The sequence below is a fragment of the Pagrus pagrus genome (assembly GCF_965226575.1).
Source record: "Pagrus pagrus genome assembly, chromosome: 23".
NCBI classification, from domain to species: Eukaryota; Metazoa; Chordata; class Actinopteri; order Spariformes; family Sparidae; genus Pagrus; species Pagrus pagrus.
This window is the reverse complement of record NC_140205.1, coordinates 6,772,113-6,797,735: the sequence shown is the minus strand read 5'-3', so window position 1 is coordinate 6,797,735 and position 25,623 is coordinate 6,772,113. Positions and strand designations below refer to the sequence as shown.

The following is a 25,623-nucleotide window of genomic DNA, read 5'->3' as shown; positions in this document are numbered from 1 at the left end:
ATGGGACCACCGACCCACAGCTTGATCTGTGAGCTGACAGCACCCATCCCCCCACACGCCCATCTGTGCTGCTCTGCATAGGCAAGCAGGCTCGGTGCATGCAGACACTCATGAAGACACATGTGATTCACCGGGTTCATGTGCACATCTCAGCCTGATTTTTGTCTTTAGTGCATTCTCAGCCAACAGCCAAGATGTAAACATCTCCTTTGTTTGTCCTCAGGGTGATAATAGCAGCCTGCAGCACTCGTTTGTAGTAGATCATTATCATGTCTTCACTTCAGGTTTTCTCTCCTGTCAGCTCAGTGTGTGCAGTGCAGCTTCGTGGCTGCTGTGCAGATGCAGATCCACCACATGCCTGCTGCTGGAAGTTAATTATCTCTTGTAAGTGGAGGTCAGTGCTTCTTAAGATGTGTTAGTGTCACTGCTGATGAATGACTACAGACAACTTCTGCACTCCTGACATGAATCCTGTGATCACTAAGTGTTAACAGGCCAGTTTATTCCACCTGAAAATGAACATCATCAGTGCTTGATTACCATTAATAATACATTATGTGGTTAATTTATGGGCTGATGTTACAAAATGTAATTCCACTTTATATAAACATAGAGACTTTAACATCTATATCAAAATATGGAAATTGAAAGCAAGCTCTAAGTAATCAGAACATGATTTTGCTGTGTTGGCTTTAGATTTCACTGCAAATAAGGACTTTAAATGTTCATATTAATCAGTCAGATCATTTTAAAACTAGACTGTCTGAAAAAATGTCTAAGTGTGTTACAGATAAAATGGACAATGGTGTGCTGTATATCATTTTTAAAGTATCATCAGATAATGCAAACTTGTTATATGAGTAATCAGGTAAATTTTTATTGATTATACGCATATACTCATTACTTTTATCTAAATGATAGCATTCATTAGTATTTGCAAAACAACTTTTTACAATATCAGGTGCAATATTACTTTTTCACTGTTCACCAGGTTACACATCTCTTCCAAAATGTATTTTATTTAATATGTATTCTTATTCTATTAGGCACTGGTGTCAGCATTTACTCCTTTGATACTTTTTTAAATTATTAGTCTACTGTGTTTTTGTATTTTAATCTGATGTAACTGTTTATTTGAGCATTTTCTGGCACAATAATTTCCCTCTGTATTGAAAAAAAAGTTATATTTTAACTTGTCTAATCTTATTTGATAACATTTTCAATTTTCAAGTACTTTTTTTACAGCGTAGTAAATGATGTGAGAACTTCCTCCACTACTGCTCACGACTCATTTTGTATTTTCGAAATCAAGCGTGAAATCAACGGGATTTCTTATCTCAAACTAGACAAAGATCTTTTTTTAATCCTAGCCAAAATAAACAAACTCTCTAAGTCTTCATGGCAGAATAAACTGAATAAACAAACTGACTTTAAAAGGACAACACAATTTCAAGCTGGTTTACTTTGTTTATATGTGGCGGACCCTGCCACCTTTCAGTGTCCTGGAGACCTTCTTTACCTCTGAGAACAGCCTGTTTATTCACAAATATCCTGAGTTTGTATTATTACCTCATTAATATTATAAATACATCTCCAAAACTACACATTGCCCCTTTAAACCAGACACCACTCTACAAAGAGGGGGCAGCGTGTCAGTATTAAAGCGCCACCTCCTGTCTGAAGAGCGTCAGCGTTCCCTGCGCGCTCACGCCGCACGGCTACGGACGCGCTGACGTCACGTCTTACCCAAACGAGGAAGAAGCGAGCCCCGCCCCCCTCCTCTGAGAGCTAGCATGGAGGCATCAAGGTGCAGCAACATCCAGGTATCATCCAGGCAGCTGTCATAACATGAGGACTGTGGCTGCAATGGAGACTTTACCGCGAGTTAACACCTGAATACATGATACAAGAGGTAAGATGAAGAATGAATAAAAGGTTTTAAATGCTTTATTGAGACGGTCAGTAGATTAATGTCACCATTTATCAAACATTTCCAGTGTTAATACTGTTTCCAAAGGTTTAGCCTATCTGTTATAGTCCGTACTGACTTTATAGTAACCTTAGTTTATATTATTCTGTCGTATCTGATGGTGACACGATAGAATATTATTATTTTATTTATATATTTTTTATATATTTTATATTATTATGTTGTATAGGGGTATTTATAGTGCATGACTTATTCAGCATATGTGGTTTTGGGTCCAATATCAAGTGTTGTAAGTGTGATATATATGGGTGCGATTTTGATAATCCAGTGTAATATTATTGACAATGCAGTGTGTTTGAATATCACATTTTTTGTCATTTTTAATGAAATACATTTTGTTTTATTGAAAAAAATACAAAAAAAGCTTCAATATTTGGAAGCCATTTGAAAATATTATTTAATTTTATGTTTATTAGTCACCATTTTATTTCATGTTATTTTTAAAAACTCAATTATATCATCAAAGCAAAGAGTTATTTTGTGCTAATATCTTTCAGTGATTGGAAACAGTGTTGTGTTATTATTAAATCAGGAAAGCTGCTAATGAAGAGTGTTTTACGATGTCTGCAATAGACACATGGTGGTGTTTTCTTTAAAGGAAAATATCATTAGCAGTTTCTGATAAAATGATCATGTAAACGATTATATATCTGCAAAAAAATCCTTATTTTAAATGATACTTTCTCAGACGTGTACTGTATTATTCTGGTATCAGTTTGTTCAGAATCAGAAATACTTTTCTGATCCCAGAGGGGAAGTAGAAACAGAGCAGAACTGTCTCTACCAGCATGTTTAGAGAGGGTGCAGGATCGATAAGTTAGAAATAAAAATCAATGGTATGAAGTATGCTAAAAGTAGAAAAACGAGCAGGAGCACATGCAACAGGCTGTATGCTCTTTGACTCGGGTATTGAATGTTGCATTGTTTGTATATTTGCATCCTTGCAACAGAAGTATAAAGCTGCTCGTTGCAGACTGGAGTCCTGAATATAACACTGAGGCTCTGTTCTATATTTGTGATTGAGGAGGTGGAGATCAGCCCAGAACCTGAAGATGAGGCGTCTGTCACGTAAGAAAGCCCTGAGCCTGGTGAAGGAGCTGGACGCCTTCCCCAAAGTGTCTGAGAGCTACGTGGAGACGTCAGCCTCCGGAGGAACAGGTGAGTCACTCGTCTCACAGTGAAGACATCAGACGTTTGCTGACAAACCTGGTTTGACACAACGCTAACAACCCCTGTCTGTCTCATCCACAGTGTCCCTGATAGCTTTCAGTGCCATGGCTCTTCTGGCTATCTTAGAGTTCTTTGTTTATAGAGACACTTGGATGAAATACGAATATGAAGTCGACAAGGACTTCTCCAGGTAAGCTTCCTGCTTTCAAAGAGTGGCAGACTTTCTTTTGACTTCTGTCCACTTTCTTACATGCTCAAAATCACAGCATATTGCAGGAAATTACCGTAAAACTCAAAATTATTCTGTTATCTTTTCAGTAAATTGAGAATAAACATTGACATTACAGTCGCCATGAAATGCCAGCGTGAGTACTCCGTCTCTCACATAGATAATTTACTCATTAAAGTGCATTACAGGTGTAAATATGTGCCAGTTACTGCAGTAATCATGTGTGTTTTCTGTCTGTGTTTGCAGATGTTGGAGCAGATATTCTGGACCTGGCTGAGACCATGATCACTTCCAACGGCCTCCAGTACGAGCCTGTGAGTAAAAAAACATGTCTCCTGACTTTAAGTCAGGTTTGATTCTGTGTTAAATTGTTTTGTTTTGCAGAAGACAAAAGGCATTCAAAGTTTTTCACAACTGCATCTCTTCTTTTGCATGTTTTTTCAGGCGATTTTTGAGCTGACCCCAAATCAGAGGCTGTGGCAAAGGTAAAATGTTGTTTTTCTTTCATTCTTAATTGTCTTTTTTGCGATTATCTTCGTCATTTTTACGACCTCAAAAAGTGTATTAAAAGTGATAAAACTTGCAGCCACACTGAAGAAGAAACTTTATTTGTGTGGCCATGGAAAGCAGAACATTATGTAGAAAAACTTGAACAGACATTTCATCTGTCGTGATTCTTTGTCCTTTCAGTTATTGTATTTGAAGTCGTTCCTGAAGCGCTCAGCTGTATCTTGCATGTGTCAATGTTTTTTTTGTCTTTAGCACGTTGACGGTCATTCAGAGCCGGCTGAGAGAGGAACACGCTCTTCAGGAAGTCCTTTACAAAACTCTGCTCAAAGGAGGTCCCACTGCCCTGCCGCCACGGTTAGTTTCAGACGTGATCAATTCTTCATTAACTTTACAAAAAACAAAGTTTTGTTCTTATTTGAACAGAATAAAGTGATGTTTTCTGGTATAGCTGCTCAGATATACTGCTGATGAACAATTAAGGAGTCAATTAACAGTCAGTGGCCAATTTATTAGGTACACATGTACAATCTAATGCAATTCAGTCCTGCTTGATGGAGGCAGAATATTATATAATTAACACCACTGTGACAGCGTAAGAAAACCTTGAACATTATTATAGGCAACATAAAAGAAGATATTATGTTGGAGCTGTATTGGTATATATTCTGCCTGTGTGTTTGCAGGGAGGATGCCTCTATGGAGCCGCTCAACGCCTGCAGGATACATGGGCACGCCTACGTCAACAAGGTGGCAGGAAACCTTCACATCACTGTTGGAAAGTAAGAAACGATCTGTTCAAAATGGAGCTGACGGATAGGACTATTGGTCGCTCAGCTCCACGTTAAGACTGCAGTGGACTGGGACGCCCTGAAAACTTGGTAGTGTTTGTGTTTGTGAGCCTCGTGGGCATTGTTGCAAGAATTATGAAATGAATCACATATTTAAGAGCGGCATCATCGAGATTGGTTGTTTAAAAGCTTTTTCGGGCGTCCCCGGGTAACCAATGGTAACCCTGTGTTTGATTACCACTATGAACTGTGGGTAATTCCCTCAGGAAAAATCTGCAGAAATGCGGACTTCTGGAAAGTGGCTATAAAGGGATTAAAATGTCTGCGGGAGAGCCTTCCTGCATCTGATGATTTGACAGTGGACCAGCCCTAAACCCTCGCATCCACCGTGACAGACTCCCTATGTGGACTTAGTTCTGCTTTATACCATGTCACCAGACTTCCTAAACACTTCCTAAGAGCAGACATCTATTAAAACTGCCAAAACCGGCTTACAAGGCAGACAATCAATTTCCATCTTACAGTAAATACTGCAGGTGTGAAACCAAATATTCAAATTAGAGGAAAACAAGGTTACCTCAGAGCTCAGAGCGTGGGCCGAAACAGTCATGGAGCTCTCCAAAAAATGAGTGAAATATCTGTTTTTTAGGGAGTCTAGCAGTGAATTCCTCAACATGAGTCCAGTTGACATGATTAACTGACATTGCTACATAATGCTGATGGACCTCTTTCGTCTTTTTCAGGCCCATTCACCATCCTCAGGGTCACGCCCACATTGCAGCTTTTGTGAGCCACGACAGTATGTAACTGTTTTTTTTCTGTTTATGCTTGCATTGCATTCTTACTTTCCTTGGCTTGCTTAAGAGCAAAGTAACTGCATTTGAAAGCTGTTTTTTTCCTATCTATAATACTACCATGAGTAATTACTTAAAAAGCATTATATGCAGGCTTTTTTTCCAGTTTCACTCAGCGACTCCCCGCGTCCTTGACTGAACCTGCGCTTCCTCTCATCTTTGCGTTCCAGCGTACAACTTCTCCCATCGAATAGACCATTTATCTTTCGGGGAGGAGATACCAGGCATCATCAATCCTCTGGACGGCACCGAGAAAATCACCTACAACAGTAAGTTACTGCAGTTTTTCAGGAGATAGGAGAGGATAAAACACATGATGGAGTGGTTTCCTATATTCGAACTGAGTTTTCAGCAGAATTAATGACGTGTAGAGACATTTATTGCATCGTGAATTAACCCAAACTGTCCTTAGCTCACCTTGGATGATCACTGCTAAGTAGGTGTTATTGGAAAGAGTTTTTTTTGTACAGATAGCTGTGGTTTAGCATAGTTTTCCTTCATTAAATTTATGTAAACGCCTAAAATATTGGGATTTTTCACACATTATTACATTGTTTTACTCCAGATAACCAGATGTTCCAGTACTTCATCACAGTGGTTCCAACCAGGCTGAACACATACAAGATATCTGCAGACACACACCAGTTCTCTGTGACTGAGCGGGTGAGTAAGAAGTATTCAAAACCCAATAATATCAATAAGCTACACAGAGGATGAGAGAGTTAAAACAGAAACTGTCTTATTTTTTCCAGGAGCGGGTGATCAACCACGCAGCGGGCAGTCACGGCGTTTCCGGCATCTTTGTGAAGTACGACACCAGCTCTCTGATGGTGACGGTCAGCGAGCAGCACATGCCGCTGTGGCAGTTCCTGGTGCGACTGTGCGGCATCATCGGGGGAATATTCTCCACCACAGGCAAGTCTGGCGTCAACAGTGGCAGGCAGGAAGAAGAAATGCAACATAAGTGAAGGACGTGGGGCGTTTAGCGAAAGTCAATTTGAAGCCCTGGATTCTGCAATTTTGAATTCAAAGTAAAAACAAGTTCAGTTAGTTTAGTTTTCATTGCTGTGTTCCTCTGTTAAAGGCATGCTCCATGGACTTGTTGGCTTCTTTTTCGATGTTGTCTGCTGTCGCTTCAAACTTGGAGTATATCGGCCCAGAGAGGTGAGTCTTTACCATATCGAAAATACAGGTGTCTTAGCTTTTTTGGTCTCATAAATATGCAAAATAAGCTCACAAAATATCAATAAAGGAAATATTCTTACACTTATTTTACTTATTAAGCAGAAAAGCGGCTGTAAATCACCTCCAGACTGTATCCCCCTGTATTTAAACTGACCTCCATTGGTCTTGGAGCCTCCAATCAGCTAATAGGGCCATTAGATAACCAGCTAACAGCAGCTTATAGCTACAGCAAAGAGTATAGTGAGCAGCAGTTGGTGGTTACTGTGGTAATATGCTGCCCCCTGTTGTTTTGGAGTGACCATGTCTTACACATTGCACCTTTAAAATCAGTGGTTTTTCACCTTGAAGCAGATCTAATAGACGTACCTGTGCTGAATCTGTTGCAGGATGTGCAGCTGCAAAACCACATGAACAATCTAAACAATCACCAGACTCCGTTGTTGGCTGACAACGTCCCTCAGGAGTAGCGGCCATCGTCAAACTGCTGATTCTGCCTTCTGTCCTGACATATCAGTCCTGTGTTACTATATGTGTTTTTTAATTTTCCACATTACAATACCTCATGAAATTGTTTTTCTACTTAAAAATGTAAAGCAGTCTGTTAAACACTGTACTGTTTAATATTTAAAGTGTTTCACAGACTTTTCAGACATATTTCTGTCCACCACTTTGTATTTATTGTGCTTTTGTTAACCTTTTATAACATTTCCTTTTTAACACCTGTGATGGTGTTTCTTAAGAAATGTTGTCAGGCTTTACGTTCCATTTGCTGTAATAGTATCCATTAAAGTTTAAACATAAATAAAAAGTATGTCTGTGATTTGAATCTGTGGAAAACATTTCAATAAGAGTCTCAATAATGCTTCATAAGAGTCACAAAAAAAAAAGATAGATGGTCTTCAAATACGTGGACCTCTTCATTGGGTTAGGTTAAAAAAGATCGCTAATAACTGATATTTTAGGTGCAGCATGTGAGTGTATTTGGTGAATTCATAAGCTTATTGGAGTGTGAATAGCAAAGAAAATAAGGTAATTTGAAGTCTGGAGACTTAACAAGAGAACATGAAACAAAAATTTTAGGAGTCTTATAGAACTGAAAAATTCCCTAAAACCCTCCGATACTGCATAAACGCTTAAAGGGCATACCTGTTATTTACCACTGTGCTTCGGAGCCCGACCTTAATATCAGTTGGCTGTTATTGTTTTAACTCCCCAATATTGGTATTAGCAATAGGCCAAAACAATAGAGTATCTGTCAGGCTCTGTTTTATTTGTATTAAAAAGAACGGTTATAAATAAAAGCAGCCGAGACCAAAATATCATGACTTTGAAGTCCCTAGTGTGAATTAAGCTCCAAACCCCTGGATCCTACATTTCCCATAATGCAACTAAACAGCTTCTTTTGTAGAGCTGTTGCATAGTAAATGTCTGTGACCTTCAAGCTCCACATGCTCAGTTTGTAAAGCCTTTGAACCGAAGCTAAGATAATGCTGACGACATCACTGGGACATTTTACTTCAAACAAATAAAAAAAGAAACAAGACATTAAACATTTACCGTTTTCGTTCACTGTGTTCTCTCCTCCTGACAAATGACATGTCACTTTCACCTGTACGCAGCTGAAATGCCAGAAATAAATAACATTATTTATCAAAAGGCCAAACGTCTCAGGTGAAAGAAGCCGGTAATGGATTTATGAAGAAACTACAAGCGGAGGTAGAAGGTGAGTTGAATGGACTGCAGCACACTTGCACTTTTTCTCTTTTATTTTATTTCAGTTTTGCCAAGCAGACTTGAATGAAGTGTTGTCAGAGCAAGGGGAATGAAGGTGCTCAAACATTTTTGCAAATGACACCAGAAAGTATACAATGAAGTAATCGGTTCCCTTTTTTTTACGAGTGGCGCTCTGCAGTTGGTTTGCAAATTCGGTCAAACAGGACACACAGAAGAGCAAAACGACAGCGTTGCAAAAGCCTTGTAGCTCTGTAAGAACAAATCTGACGAAACCACTTCATCATACAGGCCTCGCACGACTCTGAAAGTGAGAGGACAGTTACCATGACTACACCACAGACACGGGCTTTGCATAAACATTTATTTAGTTTTTGTCCCTTTTCTCCCATAAAGGCTCATAACTGTTATGTATTTGTATTCTGTCAAGAGTCAATACATACAATACTGTACACAGTTTTCCTCGTTTGTTTAGTAAAAATCAGACTTGCCTGTCACACTTAACACTTTTGGTAGACTCTGTGGGAAGCTCTGTGGTGGAATCCTATGAAGACACTCACCAAGCAAAAAATCAACAGTCAAATACAATTTTTTGGTACTCTATAAGAATAATATATAGTTCAACTATTTACAGATCTTCAAAACTCGGGTCAAGGATGTAACTCCAGGACTCCCTCGCTTAATAACCTCACACTTTTGTGATTTTAAGTCCAGACTAACAGGTCACAGGTCAAGAATAGTAGTCCATCTCTCCATCAGATAAGGTGTGGTGTCCCTCAAGGCTCCGTACTCGGACCACTAACTTTCACAATATTCTTCTGTTTGGAAAAATCATGTACAGGTGCAGCTTTAATCTTTGCTTCAATAGACCATATTCACACTGACGTCACACTCAGGGTGGGAAGCTCAAATGTACTGCTGTGTGCAAAATTCTTATCATTTCACCGTTTCCTGATTGATCAGCAACTGCAAAGTTGTTTAATCTGTTAATCAAGGTTCCCACCCTGGAGGAAAATGTCCGCTGTGTGAATACACTCTATGCAGATGACACTAAACGTTATATTGCAATCAGCTGTAATGATCGCTTCACGCTCTGCCATGTTTACTAGCTGTCTGAGAAAGATCTTGCTTTTCTTACATATAGAAGAAGCTGAAACACTTTTTTTCTGGTTTAAAGGGGCTATATGAGAAATTTTCAAAGACAATATCAACAGAATTGTGAATAAATAGCAATTTTGATATTGTGATGTGTATGCATTTTGTTGCAGAGATATCAATTGAAGTTAGCATGCTAACGAGCTAGCCCTGGTCCCAAACTCCTCTGCAAGCGCTGTTAACGCAAACACTCATGGCTAACTGAGCTAACTAGCTAACGGCAGCAACAGTTAGCAGCAGTTAGCGGTTACTCTGATGATGTGCTGCCAGCTTTCAGCCCAATTTGACCAATTGTGGCCTCCCTGCTTTGGCTTACGTTTCATGCTAGGCCTGATTTTTATGATCTACCCTAACATATAAACATATGATCTTTCTCAGACATATCTAACAAACCTCATGACCTTTTCAGTATCCAGAGGCCTGCCTCAAGAACTAAAATAAATCTTAGGAGTCTGAGGTTAGTGTTCTTAAACAACCTCCTGGGATTTTCTGACATCTCCAGGTAATTATTTCATGGAGAAATGGATGGTTAACTGTAATGATGAGAGGCACGACCTGGGGCGAGGACTCCTTCATCTTAGCTTGGTCCCCCAACACCACATACCTACAATTCTGACATGGATCATTGATTTTGGACTTCTTTAACTGGACCCGTTCCTTGGACTCCTTAATTTTGGATTCACAACATTAGCATTGGACCTTTTAGAATCCCACTGGTATTTCTAACTTAATGTTAAGTTTGTAATTTCCCCACTTATGGCTCCAACTTCAACCCCAATTCCTTTTGGGCTTTGAGCGAGTTTGTCCCAGAAAACTTGGGCTCGGTTGGGAGACATTGTACAGGATGTGATACTGGGCTATACAAATAAACTCGACTCTGAAGTACTCTTATTTATATATAATACACTGCCAAGGTCTACCACATATATCAGACTAGCCTTTGACGCAAGTATAAAGATGTAAAAGTAGTAAACTTAGTTTCAGTACAAACTGCTGTACAAACAGGCAAAAAGTGGATGAGCATTCAAACAAACAAGGTTTACGTTCAAAGTGATAGTTAAAAGTGACAACCTCAACAGCAGGGACGATGGCGGATCTGTATGTTTTGGTTTAAATAGTGATAAGTTGTCTTGTGTGGTCAGAATCAGCTTTAATACTCATCTCAATAATCTGTGGATTGGCCTTGAGACAGAACCACCACTTAGTTTTTTTGGGTGTAATCTTAAAAAGGCGGTAGATACACGTAACGCAAGACATACAGATATCCAAATCACCTGCGTATTAAAGAGAGGAGTTGGATATCTCCACAGTAGAAAACAAAATTATCGTATAGAAATCGCCCTCCACTGAAGCGCTGCCATATTTCAAGTATGAAAAAAAATTATCACAAGGCAAGGCGATGTACCGAGATTCAAGAGGATGGAAACAATGACGTGGGGAAAGAAAATGGAAGTCACACAAAAGGCTTGTTGTTGCATATATAATTGGCCACTTTGAGAGGAAAACAGTAGGTACAAAATGATAGCAACACTTTTTTTCTGGACGGGGTCTGATGACTGAACAGTGCATGTACTGATGACAGGAACTAAACAAATAATTCATGGCTAGTAGACCTCTTTTTTTCCCTTCTGAGTGCTTCACTCAACTGCAGCCCCCACCTGTAGAGAGCTTCCTTTATAATCCACACTCAAAGGAGGATTTAGAGCGTCCTTTGTAGATGGTCAGAGTCTCGGATGTAAAGGTGAGCGCTGCTTGTCTCTGGCTTGAGGCGGCGAGGAAGACTCAGTTGGTTAAGGTGCTGGATGCGCGGAAGTAGGACAGAAACTTGAAACAGAGGCTGACCACAAAGTACCAGATGTTCCTGGCCATCTGGGAGCGGGCGATAAACACCCTCCAGATGAAAACCACCAGCAGGGTGTTGAAGGTGTAGCGGATGTTCCTCAGTCTGAGAAAGAGGAAAAGGAGAGGAGGAATAAGGAGGGGTTTAAAAAAATGCAGCGATAACTAATTTTGCATTTTGTGCAGAAAATGTAGTTAAATGGATCCTGAGTACAATTTCTTATCTTTTGGGTAATTTTGAGAGGTTGAAGCTGTAATTTCTCTTGTTTACTACTTTTTCTAATATAAAAGTTGACTTTTATGCAAACTAGCATCTGCTGTGCCTCTTAACAGAGTATACAGAAAGGATTATTTATGAAACCTGTAGGGACACTACTTAATGTTGCATTAAAACAAAACACCACTGTTATTCAAGTATGGGCAATGTAGAGCACAGACTGACCCCCTCCCAGTCCTGTTGTGTTTACTGTGTGTTGTTGTCTCTCGTCCACTTACTTCCTCAGATGCTGCCTGGCAGCAGGAATGTCGGACATGTCTTCATTCAGGACGTACTTCTTGGTGCCGATGCAGTAATTCTCAATGTACTCGGGCCAGTTCAGCTGGCGCACGTCAAAGTTAAACGTCTGCAAGATGGAGAAGATGGTTAGGACAAAAAAAAGGCTGCAAGTTTGTAATTGAAAATGAATGAAATTCCACTTTCAGTCACTAGGTGGTGCAACTGACTCCAGAACACCATGTAAATGTAGGTTGTTCCCAGAGAGAACCACTTTCCCTCTCAACAATATGAGGGTTAAATTACTTTAACTTAAGTAAATGTACAGTTTTATAAGTAAAATGCACTAAAAGTATCAAAAGTAAAGTACTCATTGTGGAGAATGACTGCTTAACATACCGTTATATCGATATTATTGCAATGATATGAAGCAGCAATTACATAACGGTGTATTTAGTCAACATGGGGCCAATTTTAACTACTTCTAATACTAGTGGGTAGTTTGATTTATAGAAATTAATCATATTTTGCAAGCTGATAACATACTTTGTCTTGTCTTCGTGATCTACAGTAAAATGTACAGTATTTCCTTCTGAAATGTAGTTGAATATGAGTATAAAGTGACTAATGGCTGCAACTAACTAATTATTTTCATTGTCGATTAATATTCCCGATTAATCGATTAGTTGTTTGGTCGATTAAATGTCCTTCATTGTTTCCCGAATTCCAAGATGACGTCCTCAACCCAAAGATATTCAGTTTACTGAAATAAAGTAAAGAAACCAGAACATATTCACATTTAAGAAGCTGGAATCAGAGAATTTTCACTTTTTTTTCTTAAAAAATTACTCAAACCGATGAACTGACTATCAAAATAATTATAGCTAATCGATTAAGTGCTGCAGCTCTAAAAGTGGAATAAAATAGGAATACTTGAGTGCGGTACATGGTTTATAACGGCCGTTGAGAATCATGAAACTGTCTTTTGTGAGTATCTGCATCCTAAGTAAGCTCAGAAAGTGGAATATTTGGCCCAAACTGACAGCGTGTACGTGGATGAACCGACCTTCCTGTCCTCCGGGGTGAGCTGGCTCATCAGCATGTTCAAGTTCTCCGAGTTCCACTCCCAGTCCTGACTGCTAAAGTACTCCAGCAGGCTGATGGCCTTGTGCAGACGGTTAAAGATGCGCATCATCCTAGAGGGAGACAGATGGAGGTCAGAGGCTACAACACTGTTGACCTCCTCTTGAGATTACAAGTATGAGACAGATCGCTGTGAGTCTTACTGCGGCTTCTGTCCAGAGAGTCGAAGGAAGAGGTCGTAGATGAGGGCGGGGAACTTGTGGCTGACCAGGATCCAGTACTGGTTGATCAAGTAGTTGGAGGTGATGTTGGCGTTTGGCCTGCGAAACGCCTGCTCCAGAGGGTTCCTCTTGAAGGACGACATCACATGGTGCTCTGCAGAAGGTGCACAAGGAGGGGTTAATTAAACAACATAATAAAGTCTTTTTCTCTGAAATAAGGGAAAATGTCAATCCGATTTGTGTGTCTCATTACTGCAAACCACTGAGCTAACACTCCTCTAACCAACCGAGGATGTACAATAACAGCATGACATTGCTATAGGCCGATAAAAGCTTTAACATGAAATTTCTGACAAGATGACGCTTTAACTGTGTGCATGTGACGTGACCTGTTGACAGAGTGGTTTTCTTGCAGCATGCTGCACAGTGAATGTGCACATTTCTAAAAGCATTGTGTCTGCATCTGCCGGTGGACCATCATGATAAGAGTTGGCATAAGAGGCTTGATGTTCTCTGCATCAACCGGCCTTACTTCGCTCTGTAGCCTGAATGTAACGATAATAAAGTCAGTGTGGATTTCATGATGCAATGCAGCGAAATAACTGTCCTTTAAAGCTTTTTCTAGTAGCCCAGCTTGTCAACTCCCACTGACCCGAAACTAAAAAAATGGTTAAGCGAACGGACAGATTGCAGTTTCAACATAAGGATCATGACTTCCAGGAAACATGGCTGCCCTAAATCATAACATGGTTTTTCAGCTCTGGTTCTCGGGGGAATATCAGGCGGAAAAGCAGCCACACAATGACTCCCCCCGCTGGGCAGCACCTCCTCCTCTTCCTCCCCCCCCTTTCTCCCAGAATCCAGCAGCAGCAGCCATCCACAGACCCGGAGAGCAGCCATGTGACTACAGACATTACATCACACACGGCACGCAAACTAGGCCTCGCAACCGTTAGTTTCCATGGCAACAGATGTGCGGTGGTTGCAGGGGCCGGGATGACCAGATCCGAGGTGACAGCCAGCTGTGGCTCGGCCCCCCTCGCGGCCCGAGTATCGCCGCTAACCTTGAGCTGCCCTCCGAGGTGTGGGAGTGGAGACGAAGGGGCCGGATCCTCCTGCTTCACTTGTCATAACGCATCATCTCCTAACATCATTTATTGTTTTTCGGCCTCTTCTAATCCCCGTGTTTTCAGATTAGCTTCATTCCTTCGTCTCATTCGGTGAGAGTGAGATTAGAGAACACGGCTCCTCTTTCATAACAGCGAGTTGCAGCGATGAGACCTAATCCTGCTACGAGCCATCTGGTCGCAATTTCCTCGGTGAAGGGAGCGTGTTTGCTAATCTGAGAGGAAACAGGGGAAGAGAGGGTCCTTTGTCATCCTGCCAGCCCGACATCTACACAGCCCTCTAATCTCACTGTATCTGATGACCGCTGGGATGGAAACAATGAGAGTTTTTCAGTCTTCATGTGTGATATCAACGCTGCTATCGTGACCTCAGAACGAGAACAAGTATCACAAACTACACAGGCTCAGACTCACATCGACTGCGCCTGAATACATCACAAATCTGCTTAAAATTCAGGGAGGAAATGATGTAATGATAAAAACTGTCTGTAAATAAACACGTCAAAGAACTATGTGTGATTACAGACAGCACAGCTCATGAGTACGACACAAGTCAGTCATTTGTATTTTTCATGAATTGGGGTAAATGTAATAATAATTATGAGTGATTCAAATTGTATTTTGTCCCTTTTTATTATGAGCAAAGGCATCACAGTCAGTGCCAGATGCACGGACAGATTACAAGGAACAACCCCAGGGCACAATCATTTTGTGTCAGTGTTGTGTCTCTTTGTAGCCGCATGATTGACTTTCGCATGTCATTTTTAAAAACACCAAGTGTTTGTAGTCGCGCTAGCTATGTGAGGCTAGACCTACACATGGTGGGGCTTTTCCCATGCTAACGTCAGCATGCTAACATCCTCAAAAGGACGATAAACAGTATGTAAATCTGTAACATCAGTTACATGGTTGAGAGAGAGAGAAAACGGCTGAATCCGCCAGCTTATATAACTGAGGAGCAGCAGTCACAGGTGGTAATTAGTGGTGCACTTCCTGCTTCCCTCCAATGAACCTAAAAAAGAAGGAAGGGTCATTACGTCACCGAATCTTGCTTTGGTGCCAGACCGTGGTATAATCTGTATTGAAGTCGTTAACCTTCTCTCTGTTGTGTGTTCTGGAGGCATTTCTTCATCAGGAGTCATACAATGTAGATATGTTGGGTTTTAGTAAGTTTCTCGCTGCATCTCTCGTTGACTTCACTACAGCTGACACCACAGTCCGGCCCCAAGGCGAGATTCAGTGACATAATGACCCTTCCTTCTTTTTATTTTTTTAAGGTTTCTTGCTTCCCTCCAACCAAAGAAGTCAAGAGTGCTGAGGGCTGTCACACATGCTAATGTTCAGAAAGTAGAAGTTTAAAGTGTTTCTTCACAATCTTAGTTCAGCATGTTTGCAAAGTAGCACAACATTCAGCTGAGGCTCATGGGAAGAGTTTAATCAAAAGCTAATCTTCATCTCTGTTCGTATAAAAACATCCCCTTGGCGACTTTTCTATTAAATATTGGGACGTCATCATGTGGAAATCAGAACGTACTTTTAATAATTCAATTAAGAAGAAACAAAAAAACAAAAAAGCCGATTGATTTAAAGACTTGTGGGTTAAAGTAGAATAAACAAAGATAATTTAAGGGCATAGTGCCGAGATCTTCCAAAACAGGGTTTTACAGCGTAAACCTTTGAAAGTAACTGCGCTTATCTTAGAAACCGGTTTTATCCTTGCTCTCAAGAACAAACCAAAACATCCAGATGACCTCCTATGATATGAAAACATGTCTGAAGTCTCCTGCTTACACCCTCCAAATGTTTAAATCCATCTCCTGTCTCCTTCCAGCAGGTGGCACACACTCCCCACAAGAGCCCCGACCACAAACACCTCGACTTAACTACATCACAGGGACATTATGTCACAACACTGGGGTATTGATTTGTGATGATGAACGTGAACCGGGACAACAATACTGCGGGATGCCAGCGGGCGCAGACGAAAACAGCTCTATAAATATCCTCGTGCGGTGACAGGTTTCTATTACCTTTGAGCAAGACAACAAACAGTGTACCTACCGATCTCTCCCCAGTGGAACGGGTTGATGCCGCCGGTCGTGCAGTTGTACACCAGAGCTGATTTGGGTCTGCGGGAGAAGAAGGTTGTTGTTATGCCAGTTTGATTCCTGCTGAAGCTGCTCTGCATTCTGGTGCACTATCGCTGCTATAGTCACATAACAGGTGGCAAAGTTGATGCATTATTACATTTGTGAGATATGAGCTGTTTCCCCTTTTATGAAAAATGTCTGTTTGGATCTAATTTGGGTCTGAAACTCAGCTGTTTCAGGTTTATTGGTTTTTCTATCTTATATCATACGGGAGTGGTCGGCTCAGCTTTTCCTCCACTTTCTCTCCAGCATGCAAAATCTGACCCGCTCAGTTTTGGCCGAGAAGTGAGTTAGAAGTTTTTTTTGGTGAGTAAGACATTTTCCAAGGAAAACTTTTGTCATGACTAAGTGGATCTTGTTTTCCCCCCACTTCTTCTCTCTGGCTGAGGAACCTTTAGCATATTTGCTAGCTGGCATAATAGGTTCAATAAAAACAGACATGTTGTACCAACAAATATCTTTAATCTGTTAATCTCATTTGTTTGTTCTGACTTGCTGTTAAACTCTGAAGTAAACTGAAGACAGCTCGAACAGTTTGTACCTCGTGCGTGACCTTTTCTCTTCTAACTTCCTCTATCACTTCAGACATTAAAGGGTCATTCCAGTATATCTAACACGGAGTCTATTTTTACATACCTTGCTGTCTAAATGACTAATAAATACAAGAAGTCCCTCCCTCCGAGCAATTGCTCACCAGACTCCATGGACAAAAACAGCAATTTAAGCACACAGAACACAAGAGGTGCTGGTTTGCCTTGATCAATTTGTTTGTGTTATTGTATGACTAAATATATAAATAAATAAATAAATAAATAAAAGGCTTATTCATTTCATTTCATCATTCACTATTCCAGGTTTTCCTCAATTAACTTGTTTCTGATCATCACAAATCTTTATTCTCATTTTTTCTTTCTAACTGTTCAAATAAAAATCATTGTTCTTTCACTGCCTCTCTAATGCGGGTTTGAAAATGACCCGTATTCACTGCCAGGACAAACCCGTTGTTCTGGCGCTCACCTGTGTACAGCTGTGTACCAGCCGGCAGACAGGGTGAGGTTGATGACCACGTCTACGGGGATCAGATCAGCCACGGCGTCGTTGTTGGCTCTCATGGTGCGCAAGATCCCCTTTCCAGCCTGAAAACAGACAAACAGCGTCTTAGTGTCATTGTTTTGGTTTTCAGTTTAGACGTTTCTTGTTTTATTTTGTAGAATTCATCCTCATCTGACTTTCCACTTCCTGTCTTTGTCTCTTTACGGCCTTTTTCTGTGTATGTCTTTACCTTAGCCTTTGTCAGTTTTGTTCCCGGTGTCACTGTGTTTGCTCCTCGTGTTCAGCTAACTTAAAGATCGCTTTTTGTTTCTTAACCTGCCCGCTGTGGTGTTTTGCATCCGTTTATAATGTTTTTATGTATTTTAGAAGATTTAAGAGAAGCATTTTTACTTACAGCTATAAAGACTCCACTTGGTCCGTTGAAGTTGTCGATCCAACCCTGAAGAGCAACGACAGAGAACATGAAAATCATTAGAGACGTACGACACATTGGACATTAACACACGTTTACACCTGATATTAAAATCTGATCTATATCTAGAAACATTATCTGGATAAGGAAAAATGCATATTAATACAAGGTGTAAATGTGTTGTGAACAGATATTTGTTTTTAGTGAGGTAAGATAGAGGTTGTTGTTGAGATTTAGAGTGAGTAAGCATGAAAGCTGAAGGAAACACATCTCCAGTTACTGATTAAGTCTGTTTTGTGCCATGAAAGTGACAAAAGTTGTGTTATTCAACAGAACAGTGTGATAAATTGAAGAAATCGGGTGGAAAATTAATGACGTACAGTAAGAAATAACAACTGTGCAGCTAATCTGCTGTTAATGAAGCAGATCTTTTATCTAGTCAGCGAGAAGCCAACATGCCGGTTCTGCGATGTCAGGACAACCTGACACAATATTTTTATATGAAGAAAGGAATAACTTAATGTATTAAATATGCCGAATTTACGATAGGGGACAAATAATTAAGAATTTGTCACAGATACCGTTTCACGAAGTTTATAAAGTTTCCCGTTACTCAAAAATCTGCAAAACTCTGATTTTTTAAAGGGAGTGTGGGACCTCAAATTCCTCACAGGGGACAGAGATCTCAGATTGGATCATTTTTTATCCGGATAACATCAGATCCCTTTTCAACACCAGGTGTGAACAGGATGTCAGTTATAGATCCAAACAGAAACACGTATGTGGTTGTGTACGTGCTGCTGAATCAGCCGGTCAGAGTCATGTTCCTTCCTGTAGTGCGAGAACCGGGGAGGCTGGGTAGCACTGATTGTCGACTTCAATTAGAGGCCATTAAAAATGGATGAAACCACTGGTTATAGACTGCTGCAGTTTCCAGTGTATCCGACTGGAGTCCCATTATGTGGTCTTGTCCTGCGTCTAATAATATGTTCTGCTGCAGATAGAGTGCAAAGAGGAACAGGCCACTGAGGCCGGCGGCGATTTCAGCACCGCAATCTGTTGGTGGCTTCCTGCCAGGTTTAAGTAGCACACACTTCCATGAATCTGCATCGTATACGGTGGTTAAATGACGATATAAGAGTCATGAAATGACCGAACTAGACACACACTGTGGCTGTAAACACACCACACATCAACACAAACATACAAACAGGCAGTCCCATCCCCCCCCTCTGCCTCACAGCGCCTACTGGCACGAGCTGCCAAGGCGATTGCATGGCCAAGCGTGAGCGAGGCCCTTTGAAGAGCCGCTGCCAGGCCGAGCTTACAACTGAAGGCTGAGCACGGAGCCAGGAGCTGCCGTCACAGTCCCAGCGCGCACACACACACGAGGCCGACATTTCCTGACGCCACATAAACAAGGACTTTCCTGTGTTGTTCTGCTATTTTATCTACGTAGCATCATTTCTGAATCTCTGAGTGGCTTTGATTATTTCACAGGAAGGTTCTGAACGACTGTAAGCGTCTAAAGAGCAGCTTTCATCCGACTGCATACAACGAGCTAAAAATAATGACCTTTAAAGGCAGAATCAACCACTACGATCCAAAATAATCTTCGACTTGAAATAGGGCTCTTAGAGCTGTAAGGGGTTGATTTATCGATCAGTTTCCAACCATTAAAATCGCTAAAAAAGTCAAAATTCTCTGATTCTTTAAAATTCAAATTTCTGCAAGTTAGCATCATTAAAAATAAGCAGAATTATCTATTAGTACTTATAGTTCACAATGCACTCCTGAATATACAGACAGCTGTTACTAGATTACTTTGATACTGCAGAAACTGTAAAAACGTGATGTTTCTTAAGCAAGTTCTGCATTCTTATAAGAAGCGTCTTTTTTCTTTAAGCGTTAAGGGGATTTATGGGTGTTTACTTGCAATGGATGAGGGAATAATGATTTCCTCTTTACGTATAGAGAGAAGAAAGACCTCACTCTGAGAGGGAGTAATATTTCTGTCCTTCCTCACGGTTTTAAAAAGTGAAGATGTCAGGACGCCTGCAGCACCAGCAGCTTGACAGAAAGCAGCTTAATCATGGAAATTCTCCACTTTCAAGTTAAACTGTGCTGATCTCTCAGTGTAGCCTTCACATGAACTTCTGTGCTCTCTCCAACTTCCCGCCCTCAATGTGACATTCAAGTTTTGTCGGCGTATCTCCGCCCTCGGTGTCCCATTTCTCCGCCACCCTGAACTCCATCCCGGCAGCAGCTGTTGAGCACTCGGTCGAAAACGCTCTTCAGCTCAAGATATTAACCAATTTGTTTTAATCCCGCGCCACGTAAGATATAACCCACAGGGGAGCGGCATTGACCCGTGCAGGATTACATCGATCGATATCTTTATTTCCATTCATTTCACTGACACGTAATGAGCCCGGGATCAAGACAACGTGACCGGAGTCTTTTAAACATGTTGATTAACATTTACGAGCGGCGATGAGAAAGATATGAGTCATGCTTCATAACAGCAGACACATATATCAGAGTGAAATATTGAGTGGGCTCACGGGGAAAGGCTCCTGCCAGCTGGCTCCCACTATGGAGGGTCTGATGATGGCGATGTTGAGCTTGTCCTGCTCCTGCTGCACCACGAACTCGGCCAGGGCTTTGGTGTAGGTGTACGTGTTGGGCCTGTCGCCGATGAGCCGCGGTGTGATGTCGCGCACGATGCCGTCGTCCATCCACCTGCAGACAGGAATGTATTGTTATGGTTCATAATCATCACATGAGGGTTATAACACTGTCTGTAACTAGATACTACTCGGTAAAGGCACATCTTGGTCATTTTTCATTCAGAAGTCCATATTGTTTTTAAGGTATTCTACAGATGTACTTTTAAAGATTAAGACAGATGTTTGAAGAAGCTGATAGACTTTCTGTATCTCCATGTTTTTAATTAAACTGAACAGGAAACTCAGCTTCCCTTGTGCTCGATATAGAAGCAGTATTTCTTCTGTTGCCCATTAATGCCTCGTTAAAAATACAGTAAATGTCAGGACAGGGTTTGGTCTGATGATGAGGCTGAATTTCTTCATTACTTCTGTTCATTTCCGTGTGGGATCAGCGAACAAATCGGAAGATGTGGGCAGTGATTTGGAACCAGGCTGCAGCCGGATATCAAACTCAGTACAGAAGGAGACATGTCATCGAGTCCCGGTCATGTTAATTATCTAAAGTTGAAACTCTGATACATAGTTGAGCCAGAATTATTTGCTTTTTTTATCTCCGTATCCCCCATGTTTGGTTTGTCAGCAGGATTACCCAAAAACTACTTAACAGATTTCCACGAAACTTGGATGGAGGACGGGTTCTCGGCCCAGAATAGACCTCATTATCTTTTGGTATCCAGATAAAAGGACAGATTTATTTTTATCTCACTTTCTTTAACATTGAGAGATGGGATGTTTTTTTGACATTTTGGTTCATTTTAGTAGGAAAAAAACAGGATTGTTGGGCCTTGGCGGAGGCATGTGCTCTCTGAGGGGATGGATTTCTGGCAATAAGTCTGGTGAACTTCTATATTTTTCTTTCCAAAGCCTGATATCTTCTTCCTCTGTGCCACAGATCTCCATTATTTTCCCCCAAAACTATTAAAAACACATGAGTGAGCCACACTGTTGCACTGGCCGACATTTTCCTTCATCACCACGAACACACACACACTGTTTGCTTTAACTCAATCCTACACACACTCTGCTGCTGTAAACACTCACTAGAGCAACATGTGGATTAATCCGCCACTGAAAATAGTCGCCAATCATAGTTAATATATGATAAAATTAAATATTGTGCTTTTTAAAACCATATTTCATTTGATATGGATCAAAAGAGGAATCGATTCCACGTCCCTGGGGCACAACAAGCTTTTCATCCACTCACTCGAGAGACTCGATGAGCTTCTTGGGCTCGACGGGCGGCGGGTAGATGACCTCGTCGATGTGCTTGCGGTTGCAGTTTGCATAGGCGGTGGAGATGTGAATGAAGGCCTCGAGGTGGTGCATCTGCTTGGCCAGGCTGAGGAGCTGCTGCGTGGCGATCACGTTCAGCTGCAGGGCGTGTCTGCCGGAGAGGAGAGAGAGATAAAACCGTCAAACACTGTGCATCCTCGTGTGAGTGCGTAGGAGTTAAAGGTTTGTGTGTGCTCGAGATTAAATGTGTGTGTGTGGGGAAAAGGCTTCGAGGGTGTATTTGCCAGACTGCTAATATCTCCGTTTGAGCATTTGCATGCGAGAACGTTTGTATTTGCCGACTCCCGAGCGCGCCATTCAAATGAGAATTTGCAGACTAGCAGGAAACATGATTACAAGTCGGAGCAGAACGTCACGACAGGACGGTGAGACATGAAACCAAACAGGAGGGGGAGGACGAGAGGATACTAGAAGAGAAATCTGTTGCTCTTCCTGAAGTTTCTCTAATCTCTCTGTAGATTGCAATCGATAAATGTCAAGACCGCGTCGGACCATGTGATGATGCACAGGCGGAGGAGGCAGGAATAACAACAAATCAAAGCTGTTTGTGAGAGAGAGAGAGAAACAAAAAGCTTCAGAGGAACAAAATAAAATAATCAAAAGTGAGTCACAACAGAGCGGGAACCAATAATTATGGTGATTCTAATAATTTGCAGCTGTGCCGTGTTATTTGTTCTTTTTTACCAATAATTGCTTTGCCTAGAAATGTCAGAAAATTGTGAAAAATACCCATCACAGTTTCCCAAGAGCCCATTTCACGTCAAATTTGATGCCAAAAACCAACGATATGTTATTTAAAATGACTGAAAGAAAGAGAAAAGCAGAAAATCGTCACATTTGAGAAGCTGCAACCAGCTGATCTTTGGATTTTTGCTCGATAAATGACTTAAAATGAATTATGAATCCAAATTTGCTTTACAAACAATGTTTACAAAGTATGTTTATTACATGAAGAAGCAGTTTTCATATTACTACACTGCGAACTGCAAAACAACACCATAACACAAACATTAGCCACCACCACAGGCAGGGGATGCGTGATCCTAATGATAAATCCATTATCAGGATTGTTATTGATCTACATAAAGTACACAAACAGAGTAGTGGAGGGAAGTGGGATGCATCATGAATAAACGTCCATTAATCCACTTAGAAATCATGAAATAAAATTTCCTTATAAACTGCAGAACTCCCCCGAGAATATCACGTTTTTAAGTTTCCGTAAGAATCAAAGTAAAGTGGTGATATCTGTCTGTATATTCATGAGTCCACCGCAAACAGCAACCGTTAGTAGCTAATTCGGCTAACTTTTCAATGGCGCCAGCTAAATATTTTATTAAAGCTCAAGGGAAACGGCAGCCAAATCACATAAATCACAAAACAAAAACAAACCCTGAAATCTTAAGAAACTACACAAACACTAAGAACTTGGAACAAACAAGGAAGTTACGCTCGGGAATTTGGGAAATTTTGCACATCTTCAACATAAAATCCCCCCCCAGTCTCCTTGAGTAAGATACTGAACCCAAAATTGCTCCTAATGAGCAGGTCGGCACCTTGCATGGCAGATTATGAATGTGACAAGTGTTGTAAAGCGCTTTGAGCAGCAGCAGCACTGTAGAGATGCAACTCCATTTACCATTAACTTGAATAAAATGTATACAAATCAACAAAATATACATCAGAGTTCTCGTCGTTTTTAGATATTTGATGCAGAAATACTGCATTTATCAACTCTGGTCCTGTTGAGCATCGTGGGTTCTCGTTTTATCCTGAATCCTTCAGCTTTAACCTCCTGCGGGCCACAAACCGAAACCTCAGAGTTTCTCTCCATCGCTCGGCAAACCTTTGCATTCAGCAGTGGATCTGTGTCCGCTGCCGAGTCCACTGAGCCCGAGGCGACAGAGAGAAAAACTGAGGATCAGTTGAAACAGACACTCTGCGATACGAGAGCTTCTCTGGCTCTGTGTGGGCGGTGTAGCTCGAGAGGTATATGTGTGTGTGTGTGTGACAGGGAGAGTATGAGCGATGGACAGTGTGTGTTGGTGTGTGTGGGCGGCGGGTTCACCGGCTCGAATCAGGTGGTGCCAGCTTGTTAGCGGCAGCAAAGCGGTGACAGTTGCGTCGATGAGGGAGGGCGGCGATGGTGGTCATTAGAGAACGAGCTGAGTGCGTGGGCACGTCGTCTTCTCGCCACCTTCTGGGACCATATGCAGGGCGCCACGGCAACAGGACAGTCAGAAAAAAGGATAGACGCACCGCTGTGTGTCTTCCTGCGTCTGACTCAACACCCATCTGTTTTCTCTATTATCATTTGGATGAAAGAGCTGCTGGGTGCCACCTCAAAGAGCATTTATAACGACTTCACACAGCTCGGGTCTTATTTTTCTAGTTGTGCCGACGCTTCTTCTGGTAATACTGCACCCATCAGAGTAATTACAGGGATCAGGGAACATCACTACTTTAATATTTATCTGACTTTATTTGAATCGGGGGTTTTCAGGCTGTAGTCGCAGAACAGATCTGAGTAACGAGTTAGCAAATATTAAAAGACAAATGTCTGCCACATGAAATTGCTTTTCTCAGAGACGTCTCATCAGTTTTTACTTTTCAGGCCTATAAAACTTAACAGTGTGCACACAACTACGGCAATTGCTTTAGTTGATGAACGTTAACAATTTAAGCTAAAGCTGCAAAGATTTAATGATATTTAATGCACATATTTTGATAATCGATTGATCGTTTTAATTAAGCATTTCCCCGTTCCAGCTCCAAACTGAGAGGATTTGCTGCCTTTCTTTGTCTGGTGTGATTGCAAACTGGATCTCTTTGAGTTCTGGACTGTTGTTTGGTACGAATAAGCAATTTAATGACACCATCCTGGGCTTGAGGAGGCTGTAGAGCAGCAACTAACGATGATTTTCATTATCGATCAATCATTGAGTCATTAAAATATATATATATTAAAAAAAAAAGGTGCGACAAATGTTAATCACTATTTTCCAGAGCTCCTTCTGTCCAAAACCCAAAGACTCTTCGTTTTCTATCATTAATAACAAAGAAAAGGAGCAGATATTTCAATTTAAGAGGCTTGAACCAGCAAAAGTTTGACATGTTTGCTTGAAAAATGACAAAATAGTTGGCGACTAATATTCTTTGATCCATTAAGAGATTAACAGACTAATTGCTGCAGCTCTCGGATATTGTGATGGGCATTTTAATGGCTGTGGTCAGATTGATGGATAACACCGATAGCACTGTTCCATCTTTCTCTCCTCTTGGCTAACCTCCAACTGGTCGTGTTTCTCGCCTCGTTGGACTCTAAGTGAGTACAACGTTATTATAACATTTATAAATTATAGCCAAAACTAAATAAACAGGAATTATCCTTTAAGTGCGGATAGAGACTTGCAGAGGATAAAGACCAGCTGAGGTGTCAGCGTGAAAAGAGCCGACTGTGAAACCTCAAACAGACTCGTCTGATTTATGCCTCCGCACTGCTTACAAGGCCGATACACGAGAGTAATGACTCAGAGACGGGGAGGGAAGAGAGAGAGTGAAGATGGGGGTGAAAACAAAGATAAGGTGAAGGCCAATTTAGAGAGAAA

General features: G+C 41.1%; 2 protein-coding genes across 3 annotated transcripts in view; one reads left to right on the top strand and one right to left on the bottom strand.

Annotated features, from left to right (window-relative positions):
- Positions 1-1,785: 1,785 nt before the first annotated feature.
- Positions 1,786-7,546, top strand: LOC311252271 (endoplasmic reticulum-Golgi intermediate compartment protein 2-like). The gene is made up of 14 exons (XM_084345286.1): positions 1,786-1,912; positions 3,015-3,148; positions 3,242-3,350; positions 3,479-3,525; positions 3,636-3,703; positions 3,834-3,874; positions 4,152-4,253; positions 4,583-4,678; positions 5,431-5,486; positions 5,712-5,810; positions 6,107-6,204; positions 6,294-6,456; positions 6,626-6,705; positions 7,113-7,546. Exons 2-14 carry the CDS (start codon positions 3,043-3,045, stop codon positions 7,191-7,193), a joined length of 1,146 nt encoding a protein of 381 aa, XP_084201412.1. The 5' UTR covers positions 1,786-1,912; positions 3,015-3,042; the 3' UTR covers positions 7,194-7,546.
- A 1,261-nt stretch (positions 7,547-8,807) lies between these two features.
- LOC311252919 (fatty acyl-CoA reductase 1) overlaps positions 8,808-25,623 on the bottom strand; it is a 53,519-nt gene continuing 36,703 nt past the window's right edge. For both annotated transcript variants that reach the window (XM_084346566.1, XM_084346567.1), the window contains exons 4-12: positions 21,927-22,106; positions 20,555-20,732; positions 17,973-18,017; positions 17,543-17,661; positions 16,437-16,504; positions 13,231-13,402; positions 13,011-13,140; positions 11,947-12,074; positions 8,808-11,557 (exon numbers count right to left, since the gene is read on the bottom strand). In XM_084346566.1, coding sequence (XP_084202692.1) covers positions 11,395-11,557; positions 11,947-12,074; positions 13,011-13,140; positions 13,231-13,402; positions 16,437-16,504; positions 17,543-17,661; positions 17,973-18,017; positions 20,555-20,732; positions 21,927-22,106 — 1,183 coding nt within the window. In that variant the 3' untranslated portion in view covers positions 8,808-11,394. The remainder of the gene's footprint in view (positions 11,558-11,946; positions 12,075-13,010; positions 13,141-13,230; positions 13,403-16,436; positions 16,505-17,542; positions 17,662-17,972; positions 18,018-20,554; positions 20,733-21,926; positions 22,107-25,623) is intronic.

Coding starts and splice junctions, on each gene's coding strand:
- LOC311252271 (XM_084345286.1), top strand. CDS start 3,043: ATGAGGCGTCTGTCACGTAAGAAAGCCCTGAGCCTGGTGAAGGAGCTG. Junction 6,457..6,625: donor GGGAATATTCTCCACCACAG/GCAAGTCTGGCG, acceptor CCTCTGTTAAAG/GCATGCTCCATGGACTTGTT. Junction 6,706..7,112: donor GAGTATATCGGCCCAGAGAG/GTGAGTCTTTAC, acceptor AATCTGTTGCAG/GATGTGCAGCTGCAAAACCA.